This window comes from Dama dama, unplaced genomic scaffold (genome assembly GCF_033118175.1).
Source record: "Dama dama isolate Ldn47 unplaced genomic scaffold, ASM3311817v1 ptg000123l, whole genome shotgun sequence".
NCBI classification, from domain to species: domain Eukaryota; kingdom Metazoa; phylum Chordata; class Mammalia; order Artiodactyla; family Cervidae; genus Dama; species Dama dama.
In genome coordinates, this window is record NW_026870932.1 from 125818 (window position 1) to 138653 (window position 12836).

At 43.3% G+C, this 12836-nt stretch overlaps 1 protein-coding gene across 1 annotated transcript; it reads left to right on the forward strand.

Annotated features, from left to right (window-relative positions):
• Positions 1-394: 394 nt before the first annotated feature.
• LOC133053693 (F-box/WD repeat-containing protein 2-like) lies at positions 395-1938 on the forward strand. Its single transcript, XM_061138215.1, has one exon. It carries the CDS (start codon positions 482-484, stop codon positions 1844-1846), a length of 1365 nt encoding a protein of 454 aa, XP_060994198.1. The 5' UTR covers positions 395-481; the 3' UTR covers positions 1847-1938.
• Positions 1939-12836: the final 10898 nt, after the last annotated feature.

Sequence of the window (12836 nt, forward strand, 5' to 3'; positions counted from 1 at the left end):
AAGAGCCTGAAAAGTTGTGAAAAATATGAAGAGCTTCAAAACGTGTCAAAAATTTGAGGAGCATGAATCGGTCGGATAAATAGGAGGAGCATGAAGTGGAGTTGAAAAACATGAAGAGCCTGAAAACGTGTGAAAAATATGAAGAGCTTCAAAAGGTGTGAAATACATGAGGAGCTAGAAACGGTCTGAAAAATAGGAGGAGCATGAAGCGGTGTTCAAAAACATGAAGAGCCTGAAAACGTGTGAAAAATATGAAGAGCTTCAAAAGGTGTGAAAAATATGAACAGCTTCAGAGCACCGGAAGCCGCTCCCCTGAGAGGCTGCGGACCCAGAGCGGCGGCCGCCGGTCCAGGCGCCATGGCTGCGAAGCGGACCTGGCCGCTGGGAGGCTCTGGCGGCCCGAGCGCGCCTAGTTGGTGTGAGCCCGGCGCGAGGTCCCGGGCCCTGGGGCGCTCGCTCAGGTAAATTTTTCCATAACCTTATGGAGAGAAAGGACTTTGAGACATGGCTTGATAACATTTCTGTTACATTTCTTTCTCTGACGGACTTGCAGAAAAATGAAACTCTGGATCACCTGATTAGTCTGAGTGGGGCAGTCCAGCTCAGACACCTCTCCAATAACCTGGAGACTCTGCTCAAGCGGGACTTCCTCACACTCCTTCCCCTGGAGCTCAGTTTTTATTTGTTAAAATGGCTCGACCCTCAGACTTTACTCACGTGCTGCCTCGTCTCTAAACAGTGGAATAAGGTGATAAGTGCCTGTACAGAGGTGTGGCAGACCGCCTGTAAAAATTTGGGCTGGCAGATAGATGATTCTGTTCAGGACGCTTTGCACTGGAAGAAGGTTTATTTGAAGGCTATTTTGAGAATGAAGCAACTGGAGGACCATGAAGCCTTTGAGACCTCATCTTTAATTGGACACAGTGCCAGAGTGTATGCACTTTACTACAAAGATGGACTTCTGTGTACAGGGTCAGATGACTTGTCTGCAAAACTGTGGGATGTGAGCACAGGGCAGTGTGTTTATGGCATCCAGACGCACACTTGTGCTGCGGTGAAGTTTGATGAGCAGAAGCTTGTGACAGGCTCCTTTGACAACACCGTGGCCTGCTGGGAATGGAGCTCCGGAGCCAGGACCCAGCACTTCCGGGGGCACACGGGGGCGGTGTTTAGTGTTGACTACAACGACGAACTGGACGTCTTGGTGAGTGGCTCTGCAGACTTCACCGTGAAAGTATGGGCTTTATCTGCTGGGACATGCCTGAACACTCTCACCGGGCACACAGAATGGGTCACCAAGGTGGTCTTGCAGAAGTGCAAAGTCAAGTCTCTCTTGCACAGCCCTGGAGACTACATCCTCTTAAGTGCAGACAAATATGAGATCAAGATTTGGCCAATTGGGAGAGAAATTAACTGTAAGTGCTTAAAGACGTTGTCTGTCTCTGAGGATAGAAGTATCTGCCTGCAGCCAAGACTTCATTTTGATGGCAAATACATTGTCTGTAGTTCGGCACTGGGCCTCTACCAGTGGGACTTCGCCAGTTATGATATTCTCAGGGTCATCAAGACTCCGGAGATAGCAAACCTGGCCTTGCTTGGCTTTGGAGACATCTTTGCCCTGCTGTTTGACAACCGCTACCTGTATATCCTGGACTTGCGGACAGAGAGCCTGATTAGCCGCTGGCCTCTCCCCGAGTATAGGAAGTCCAAGAGGGGCTCCAGCTTCCTGGCGGGTGAAGCGTTCTGGCTGAACGGACTGGACGGGCACAACGACACGGGCCTGGTCTTCGCCACCAGCATGCCCGACCACAGCATCCACCTGGTGCTGTGGAAGCAGCACGGCTGACGTGGGGCGCCGGGGCTGCGGCCCTGGCGCACGGCCCCTGGCAGCCACCTGCATGAACCAAAGTTCTCACCTCACGGCATCATCGCGCAGTGCACAATCACTATCTGTTTGCCGGGGCCGGGGCTCGGGGCGGGGGGCTCGTCTTGTGGACACACACCGCAGCACGCTGACGGGGCGCACCGTTGGCTTCATGTGTTCCTAGTTTGTGGTCAGTGTGAGAGGCTTCGTCTGGGGTTCATCATTTATTTGTCCTTAGTTATGTGGGTCCGTGTGAGAGGCTGCATCTGGGGTTCATCTTTCTTGAATATTGGTTTTAAGTAAAGAAATTTAAATGGCTCATTAATCTGCTAATTGGTTGCCTATAAAAACACAGTCTATTATTAAAGCTTTTTACCATTGCCTTTTTCTCTTTTGAAATTGAAGCAAAGGTGCTATGATGTTGTTACAGCAACTTTTCTCACATGGGGCTTAGCTTTTATAACGACCCGTGTTATAAAGACCACCAAGTTCTGTGACATTCATGCTCTCCACCAAATACCAGTTCTAAAGAAAATGTGTCTTCAGTGCAAATCCAGTTCTATAGATTGATGGTTTGTGACACGTTTTAAGCCCTCATTCTTGTCAGAGCCAAGGTCGGCCGTGTCTGAGATGCACGAAGTTCTGTAGTCTTTGTTTCTGTGGAACAAGCTGGCTGGGTCACCTGCCACCTCCATGACTGCGTAGAGGGGACACGGTTCAGTGGAAGGCGCCAAGCTGGCAGACTGAAGCCTGGCTCTGTTCCCTAGGAGCCCCGCAGCCCAGGAGTGCAGTTCTCTGGCCCCGTTTTCTGTGTCTGTATAGCTAGTTGTTAGGCTGTCATTTGATTTCTGGGATTCTTTCTGGTCCTGTGTCTGCCGAGCTGTGCAAAAGTTGATGCTTCAGTTTTGTCCGATTGCTAATTCGTTGTTTCTTGGCATGATGATCTTGGAGATCATCTATAAATGAAACCACTGATACAAAGTTGTCATCTATAAGGAAATCAAACATGCAAAAAAAAAGAATGGATAAAAGGGAATGTGGAAAATGTTAACATAGTCTGCTTTAAAAACTGTATGCAGTTGGTGGAAGAAGTGCTGAGAGGAGTTGGGGTTCTCTGGAGAGGCAGGGTGTGCCAGTTCAGAGGGAGAGGTCCCTGACCCTGACGCTCCGTCCTCCGCTGTCTCTCTCTTGATGGGTTGCCTCAGGCAGGCTAACTTTCTGTTGAAAGTGAAGGACTTGCGCTAGATTGGGGTTTGCAAACTCACAGGCCCGGGGAGCCATGCAGAGAGCATAGGTGAGCGCCGCCCTCCGGGCAGGATGGAGCTGTACCAGGGGACGCTCCTCTGACGGGCGGTTTCAGAGCCCTGCCTGCCACGCGGGAGGAAGCCCAGCGTTGCACAGGCCTTCTGATGTGTCAGGTGGAGCTAGGCCTCCAGAATTGTGTTTATAATTTCCTAATTTTAAAAATGTGGACAATGACTTGGAGATCATGTGAAATGCAGTGGGCTAATAAACGAAGCGAGTCTGCAGGCTGCCAGTTCACATTCCCCACCTTCTCATTCCTGCAGAGTAGGCGAGGCTGTGATTCGACAGTGGCGGTGTTTTAATGTAATTGTCACAAACATTAAGGAGACAGTCTAGGGAACGAGTGTTGGGAAGAATTTAAGAGTTCCCAGTTGTGTGACAGAGGAGTGAGGAGGGGGCGTTTCAGTCACGGACCTGCAGGAAAGTATTAATAGTTAGAAGATGAATTTAAGAGCTGGAGCCTGAGTGGGAGGCCCTGCCTGGGAATATGAGGGATTCTTTCTTCTTGTTAACTTTGATATTAACCCATTTTTCAGGTAGGAAAAGGGTTGCTGGTAGAGCTGAGAATGATTCAAAGTACAGGGGGAACACCACACTCCCAAATCCTATCACCCTAGAGCCTGACAACAGACCTCCAAATGCTGCAAAGTCAGGGTTTATGAGAACTGACGGTTGCTCCCAAGGATGGATTTAGGTAATATCCATGCCGAGACTCTGAGGAAATCAGGTGAAAGAACAAGATCTTCATACCCCAAATCCATCTCACATTGATTTCTGTGGGTGAGTGCTGCTTGGTCCTTTTAAGAAATGGGACTAGGTTCAAAGCTGGAATCTACTTCTCAGGAAACCCAGGAGGCTTTGGGCCACGGTGAGGGGAAATGACTTTTCTCATTTTCATCCACCTGGAACATGAAACTGAGATCACAGGTCTAATGATCATCCGTAGTCCCACCTCACCTTCCGACATACATCCAGTTGCTTTAAAGACCACGCGATTATGTAGTCATCTGTGGGGAAACTTTGAAATGACAGACCTAAAGCTTGTATGGCAGGCCCCGTCTCCTTTCGGTTTTCAGTGGCGAGTACCAAGGTTACCACCGAGGTGGCGCAGCTGATTCTGACCTCGGTGCTCAGAGCCCTGCCTTCATCCCTCTTCGTATAGTGTTGCGGTCCATAGAGTCAGAGCCACGGTTTTTCCAGTAGTCATGTACAGATGTGAGAGTTGGACCATAAATAAGGCTGAGCACCAAAGAACTGATGCTTTTGAATTGTGGTGATGGAGAAGACTCTTGAAGTCCCTTGGACAGCCAGGAGATCAATCAATCCTAAAGGAAATCAACCCTGAATATTCACTGAAAGGACTGATGCTGAAGCTGAGGCTCCAATTCTTTGGCCACCTGATGCAAAGAGGCAACTCATTAAGAGAAGACCCTGATGTTGAGAAAGATTGAAGGCAAAAGGAGAAGGGGGCTGAAGAGATAGTTTGATAGCATCACTGACTCAGTGGACATGAATTTGAGCAAACTCTGGGAGATAGTGGAGGACAGAGGAGGAGCCTGGCGTGCTGCATGCAGTCCATGGTGTGGCAAAGAGTTGGACACGACTTAGTGACTAAACAACAACAACTTCTATAAAAATGGAAAACCGACCCATCCTTTGGAAAAGAATAAAGCGAGGTGGGGAGTTGAGCACAGTGGATAGGGGTAACTCAGGCTCCTTTCACAGAGTTGGGGGCGCTCTTTCCCGGACACTGACTTCTGCTTCCGTAGCTCAGAGGCTAGGGATTTGCCTTTGCTGCTTCTTTTGTGAGTATTCTCATTTCTGAAAAATTCTTAGGTCATGAACAGATAGACTCCATCTTTCTTCCCGAGCATTGGATTTCTCCAGTAACCCTGGTGTGGTAGAAGGTGGGGTGGCTGTCAGCTCAGGTCTCTGGAGGGACTCATAAGAACTTGGGGCTCTGGGGAGAGGATGGGGTCCGAGAGAGCTGAGGGGGTGTGAGGTTTCAGCAGACTTGGTTCCCATTCCAAAGGAAGCTGGTTCCCCCCCCCACAGCAAACCCCATTATTTGAAGAATATAATAAGTGATGTCAACAGCTGGGTTTCACCTGACATCTTAGACCTATCAGAGAAGTAGGAAGAAAGACTTCCTCCAGGGGAGGGGCTTGACTTTGAACAAATCCCACAGGAAGTACACATGTTTGAATAGCTTTTAAGTGGAGGAAAGGGAATGTTGCTATTCGGTTTTAAGGTGTGCACTTCCTTTTTCCTAGTTCAAAGTTACTCTGTTCTGGCCATTGGGAGTGCTCAGGAAAACATGAGTGAGGGTCATGTGATCATGCTAGTGTTTGCTCTCGGGAGAATGTTGAGTGCTCTGCATTTGTAAAACATCTTAGGGAGAAAAGAAGTACTTTTGCAAACAGTATTATGTTAGTCATGCAGAAATCGTTGCTGTCAGGTGAGGCGTTTCAGCTGAACAGAAGCGGCTAAGGAGAGGAGCCCAGCTTGATGCGTTACTTTGGCCAAACCCAGCCAACCCCTGAAGCCGTGGTGGTTGCCCCGACTTCTGGGGTGCCTAGAGATGGGTCTCTCCACCGTCTCACATCTGGCTCTCCATGCCTCCTCGTCTGGGCCTCTGCCGGGCCCTGGCATCCGAACCGCTTGCCGTTGCCTGTAGGGAAGCGTGTAGTCAGACTGCTGCCCTGGGAGGCAGCCTGCGCCAGGGCGCACTCTCCGCTTTCCTTCAGCGCCACGGGGTTGTCAGCGTAGGGGAGAGGCCCCAGGTCCGTCCCCGACACAGCCTTCCTACCTGCTTATGCTGGTGCTTGCCAAGGTTTGAGGGGACCAAGACCCTCTTGAGAATTCTGCAGTCCCTAGACAGTGTCTGACAGAGGGGCCAGGTTAGCACTCCCGACACAAGTGCCTGCCGGCCACCTCTGTGTCCTGATCTGCAGCTCCCTGCGCTTGCTCTAGGAAATGGGATTTCTTTCAGGATAAGTCACCAGATGGATTACCAGTTACCTTTGTACCACTCCCTTCAGCCTGATGAGGCTGAGTGACCGTGCTCGGTGCAAAAAGGTGTTTTGCTATCAAGTCGTTTCCGTGTGTATCCAGTCTCCCCCAGTTGCTTAAAACTTGTGTTACAGTCTTGACTAGTGTGAACATACTTAATGGTTGCAGCTTAAGAGACCCAGCTAACTTCTACTCTTCATGAATGTACTCAAATAAAAAAGTGTTTTTGCATATTTAAAAAAAAAAGAAAAATATGAACAGCTTCAAAAGGTGTAAAAAATGAGATGAGCATGAAGCGGTCTGAAAAATAGGAGGAGCATGAAGTGGTGTTGAAGAACATGAAGTGCCTGAAAAGGTGTGAAATATATAATGATCTTCAAAAGGTGTGAAAAATATGAGGAGCATGAAACGGTCTGAAGAATAGGAGGAGCATGAAGCGGTGTTCAAAAACATGAAGAGCCTGGAAAGGTGTGAAAAATATGAAAAGCTTAAAAGGTGTGAAAAATATGAAAAGCTTCAAAAGGTGTGAAATACATGAGGAGCATGAAACGGTCTGAAAAATAGGAGGATCAAGAAGCGGTGTTGAAAAACATGAAGAGCCTGAAAATGTGTGAAAAATATGCAGAGCTTCAAAAGGTGTGAAATACATGAGGAGCATTAAACGGTCTGAAAAATAGGAGGAGCATGAAGCGGTGTTGAAAATCGTGAAGAGCCTGAAAAGCTGTGAAAAATATGAAGAGCTTCAAAAGGTGTTAAAAATATGAGGAAAATTAAACGGTCTGAAAAATAGGAGGAGCATCAAGCAGTGTTCAAAAACTTGAAGAGCCTGACAAGTTGTGTAAAATATGTAGAGCTTCAAAAGGTGTCAAATATATGAGGAGCATGAAACGGTCTGAAAAATAGGAGCAGCATGAAATGGTGTTCAAAAACATGAAGAGCCTGAAAAGGTGTGAAAAATATGAAGAGCTTCAAAAGGTGTGAAAAATAGGAGGAGCATGAAGCGTTGTTGTGAAACATGAACAGCCTGAAAAGGTTTGAAAAATATGAAGAGCTTCAAAAGGTGTCAAAAATATGAGGAGCATGAAACGGTCTGAAAAATAGGAGCAGCATGAAACGGTGTTCAAAAACATGAAGAGTCTGAAAAGGTGTGAAAAATATGAACAGCTTCAAAAGGTGTGAAAAATAGGAGGAGCATGAAGCGTTGTTGAAAAACATGAAGAGCTTGAAAATGTGTGAAAAATATGAAGAGCTTCAAAAAGTGTCAAAAATATGAGGAGCATGAATCGGTCTGAAAAATTGGAGGAGCATGAAGTGGAGTTAAAAAACATGAAGAGCCTGTAAACATGTGAAAAATATGAAGAGCTTCAAAAAGGTGTGAAATATAGGAGGAGCATGAAGCGTTGTTGAAAAACATGAAGAGCCTGAAAAGGTGTGAAAAATATGAAGAGCTTCAAAAAGTGTCAAAAATATGAGGAGCATGAATCCGTCTGAAAAATTGGAGGAGCATGAAGTGGAGTTGAAAAACATGAAGAGCCTGAAAACATGTGAAAAATATGAAGAGCTTCAAAAGGTTTGAAAAATATGAACAGCTTCAAAAGGCGTGAAATACATGAGGAGCATGAAACATTCTGAAATATAGGAGGAGCATGAAAAGGTGTTCAAAAACATGAAGAGCTTCAAAAGGTGTCAAAAGTATGACGAGCATGAAACGGTCTGAAAAATAGGAGGATCATGAAGCGGTGTAGAAAACCATGAACAGCCTGAAATGGTGTGAAAAATATGAAGAGCTACAAAAAGTGTCAAACATTTGAGGACAATGAAGCGGTCTGAAAAATAGGAGGATCAACAAGCGGTGTTCAAAAACATGAAGAGCCTGAAAAGGTGTGAAAAATATGCAGAGCGTCAAGAGGTGTGAAATACATGAGCAGCATAAAAAGGTCTGAAAAATAGGAGGAGCATGAATTGGTGTTGAAAAACATGAAGAGCCTGAAAAGGTGTGAAAAATATGAAGAGCTTCAAAATGTGTCAAAATTATGAGGAGCATGAAACGGTCTGAATAATAGGAGGAGCATGAAGTGGAGTTGAAAAACGTGAAGAGCCTAAAAAAGTGTTAAATATATGAAGAGCTTCAAAAGGTGTGAAATATATGAGGAGCTTCAAAAGGTGTCAGAAATAAGAGGAGCATGAAACGGTCTGAAAAATAGCAGGAGCATGAAGCGGTGTGTAAAAACATGAAGAGCCTGAAAAGGTGTGAAGTATATGAAGAGCTTCAAAATGTGTCAAAATTATGATAAGCATCAACGGTCTAGAAAATGGGAAGAGCTTAAAACGGTGTTGAAAAATATGAAGAGCCTGAAAAGGTGTGAAGTATATGAAGAGCTTCAAAATGTGTCAAAATTATGAGAAGCATGCAACGGTCTAGAAAATGGGACGAGCTTAAAACGGTGTTGAAAAATATGAAGAGCCTGAAAAGGTGTGAAGTATATGAAGAGCTTCAAAATGTGTCAAAATTATGAGAAGCATGCAACGGTCTGAAAAATAGGAGGACCATGAAGCGGTGTTGAAAAACATGAAGAGCCTGAAAAGGGGTGAAAATTATGAAGAGCTTCAAAAGGTGTAAAAATATGAGGAGTATGAAACGGTCTGAAAAATAAGAGGAGCAAGAAGCAGTGTTCAAAAACATGAAGAGCCTGAAAACGTTTGAAAAATATGAAGAGCTTGAATCGGTGTGAAAAATATGAAGAGCTTCAAAAGGTGTCAGAAATGAGAGGAGCATGAAACGGTCTGAAAAATAGGAGGAGCATGAAGCAATGTTCAAAAACATGAAGAGGCTTAAAAGGTGTGCAAAAAATGAAGCGCTTCAAAAGGTGTGAAAAATATGAAAAGCTTCAAAAGCTGTCAAAAAAGAGGTGAGCATGAAACCGTCTGAGAAATTGGAGCAGCATGAAGCGGTGTTGAAAAACATGAAGAGACTGAAAAGGGTTGAAAAATATGAAGAGTTTCAAAAGATGTGAAAAATATGAAGTGCTTTAAAAGCTCTCAAAAATTAAATGAGCATGAAACGGTCTGAAAAATAGGAGGAGCATGAAGCTGTGTTGAAAAACATGAAGAGAATGAAAAGGTGTAAAAAATATGAAGAGCTTCAAAAGGTTTCAAAAAAATGAGGAGAATGAAACGGTCTGAAAAATAGGAGGATTATGAAGAGTGTGTAAAAACATGAAGAGCCTGAAAAGGTGTGAAAAATATGAAGAGCTTCAAAAGGTGTCAAAATTATGACGAACATGAAACGGTCTGAAAAATAGGAGGAGCATGAAGCTGTGTTCAAAAACATGAAAAGCCTGAAAATGTGTGAAAAATATGAAGAGCTTCAAAATGTGTCAAAAATGAGATGAGCATGAAGCGGTCTGAAAAATAGGAGGAGCATGAAGTGGCTTTGAAAAACATGAAGAGCCTGAAAAGGTGTGAAAAATATGAAGAGCTTCAAAAGGTGTCAAAATTATGACGAACATGAAAGGTCTGAAAAATAGGAGGAGCATGAAGCTGTGTTGAAAAAAATGAAGAGCCTGAAAAGGTGTGAAATATATGAAGAGCTTCAAAAGGTGTCAGAAATGACAGAGCATGAAACGGTCTGAAAAATAGGAGGAGCATGAAGCAATGTTCAAAAACATGAAGAGGCTTAAAAGGTGTGCAAAAAATGAAGCGCTTCAAAAGGTGTGAAAAATATGAAAAGCTTCAAAAGCTGTCAAAAAAGAGGTGAGCATGAAACCGTCTGAGAAATTGGAGCAGCATGAAGCGGTGTTGAAAAACATGAAGAGACTGAAAAGGGTTGAAAAATATGAAGAGTTTCAAAAGATGTGAAAAATATGAAGTGCTTTAAAAGCTCTCAAAAATTAAATGAGCATGAAACGGTCTGAAAAATAGGAGGAGCATGAAGCTGTGTTGAAAAACATGAAGAGAATGAAAAGGTGTAAAAAATATGAAGAGTTTCAAAAGGTTTCAAAAAAATGAGGAGAATGAAACGGTCTGAAAAATAGGAGGATTATGAAGAGTGTGTAAAAACATGAAGAGCCTGAAAAGGTGTGAAAAATATGAAGAGCTTCAAAAGGTGTCAAAATTATGACGAACATGAAACGGTCTGAAAAATAGGAGGAGCATGAAGCTGTGTTCAAAAACATGAAAAGCCTGAAAATGTGTGAAAAATATGAAGAGCTTCAAAAGGTGTCAAAAATGAGATGAGCATGAAGCGGTCTGAAAAATAGGAGGAGCATGAAGTGGCTTTGAAAAACATGAAGAGCCTGAAAAGGTGTGAAAAATATGAAGAGCTTCAAAAGGTGTCAAAATTATGACGAACATGAAAGGTCTGAAAAATAGGAGGAGCATGAAGCTGTGTTGAAAAAAATGAAGAGCCTGAAAAGGTGTGAAATATATGAAGAGCTTCAAAAGGTGTCAGAAATGACAGAGCATGAAACGGTCTGAAAAATAGGAGGAGCATGAAGCAATGTTCAAAAACATGAAGAGGCTTAAAAGGTGTGCAAAAAATGAAGCGCTTCAAAAGGTGTGAAAAATATGAAAAGCTTCAAAAGCTGTCAAAAAAGAGGTGAGCATGAAACCGTCTGAGAAATTGGAGCAGCATGAAGCGGTGTTGAAAAACATGAAGAGACTGAAAAGGGTTGAAAAATATGAAGAGTTTCAAAAGATGTGAAAAATATGAAGTGCTTTAAAAGCTCTCAAAAATTAAATGAGCATGAAACGGTCTGAAAAATAGGAGGAGCATGAAGCTGTGTTGAAAAACATGAAGAGAATGAAAAGGTGTAAAAAATATGAAGAGCTTCAAAAGATTTCAAAAATATGAGGAGCGTGAAACGGTCTGAAAAGAGGAGGAGCATGAAGCGGTTTTGAAAAAGATGAAGAGCCTGAAAAGGTGTGAAAAATATGAAGAGCTTCAAAAGGTGTCAAAAGTATGAGGAACATGAAACGCTCTGAAATATAGAAGGAGCATCAAGCGGTGTTGAGAAACATGAAGAGCCTGAAAAGGTGTGAAAAATATCAAGAGCTTCAAAAGGTGTCAAAAATATGAGGAGCATGAAACGGTCTGAAAAATAGGAGAAGCATGAAACGGTGTTGAAACACATGAAGAGCCTGAAAAGGTGGGAAAAATATGAAGAGCTTCAAAAGATTTCAAAAATATGAGGAACATGAAACGGTCTGAAAAATAGAAGGAGCATCAAGCGGTGCTGAGAAACATGAAGAGCCTGAAAAGGTGTGAAATATATGAAGAGCCTCAAAACGTGTCAAAAATATGAGGAGCATGAAACGGTCTGAAAAATAGTTGGAGCATGAAACGGTCAGAAAAATAGGAGGAGGATGAAGAGGTGTTGAAAAACATGAAAAGCCTGAAAAGGTGTGAAAAATAGGAGGAGCTTCAAAAGGTTTCAAAAATATGAGGATCATGAAACGGTCTGAAAAATAGGAGGAGCATGAAGCAGTGTTGAAAAACATGAAGAGCCTGAAAGGTGTGAAAATTATGAAGAGCTTCAAATTGTGTCAAAAATATGAGGAGCATGAAACGGTCTGAAAGATAGGAGGCGCATGAAACGGTCTGAAAAAAGGAGGAGCATGAAATGGTGTTCAAAAACATGAAGAGCCTGAAAAGGTGTGAAAAATATGAACAGCTTCAAAAGGTGTGAAATACATGAAGAGCATGAAACGATCTGAAAAATAGGAGGAGCATGAATCTGTGCTCAAAACATGAAGAGCCTGAGAAGGTGTGAAAAATATGAAGAGCTTCAAAAGGTGAGAAAAATATGAGGAGCATGAAACGGTCTGAAAAATGCGAGGAGCATGAAGCGGTGTTGAAAAACATGAAGAGCCTGAAAAGGTGTGAAAAATATGAAGAGCTTCAAAAGGTGTCAAAAATATGAGGAGCATGAAACGGTTTGAAAAATAGGAGGAGAATGAAGCGGTCTGAAAAATAGGAGGAGCATGAAACGGTGTTGAAAAACATGAAGAGCCTGAAAAGGTGGGAAAATAGGAGGAGCTTCAAAAGGTGTCAAAAATGTGAGGAGCAAAAAACGATCTTAAAAATAGGAGGAGCATGAAACGATGTTGAAAAACATGAAAAGCATGAAAAGGTGTGAAAAATAGGAAGAGCTTCAAAAGGTGTCAAAAAAATGAGGAGCATGAAGCGGTCTGAAAAATAAGAAGAGCATGAGCGGTGGTCAAAAACATGAAGAGCCTGAAAACGTATGAAAAATATGAAGAGCTTCAAATGGTGTGAAAATAAGAGGAGCATGAAACGGTCAGAAAAATAGGAGGAGCATGACTTGATGTTGAAAAACATGAAGAGCCTGAAAAGGTGTGAAATATATGAAGAGATTCAAAAGGTGGCAAAAATAGGAGGAGCATGAAACGTTCTGAAAATTAGGAGTAGCATGAAGTGGTGTTGAAAAACATGAAGAGGCTGAAAACGTGTGAAAAATATGAAGAGATTCAAAAGGTGTCAAAAATATAAGGAGCATGAAACGGTCTGAAAAATAGGAGGAGCATGTAGCGGTTGTGAAAAACATGAAGAGCCTGAAAACGTGTGAAAAATATGAAGAGCTTCAAAAGGTGTCAAAAATATGAGGAGCATGAAACGGTCTGAAAAATAGGAGGA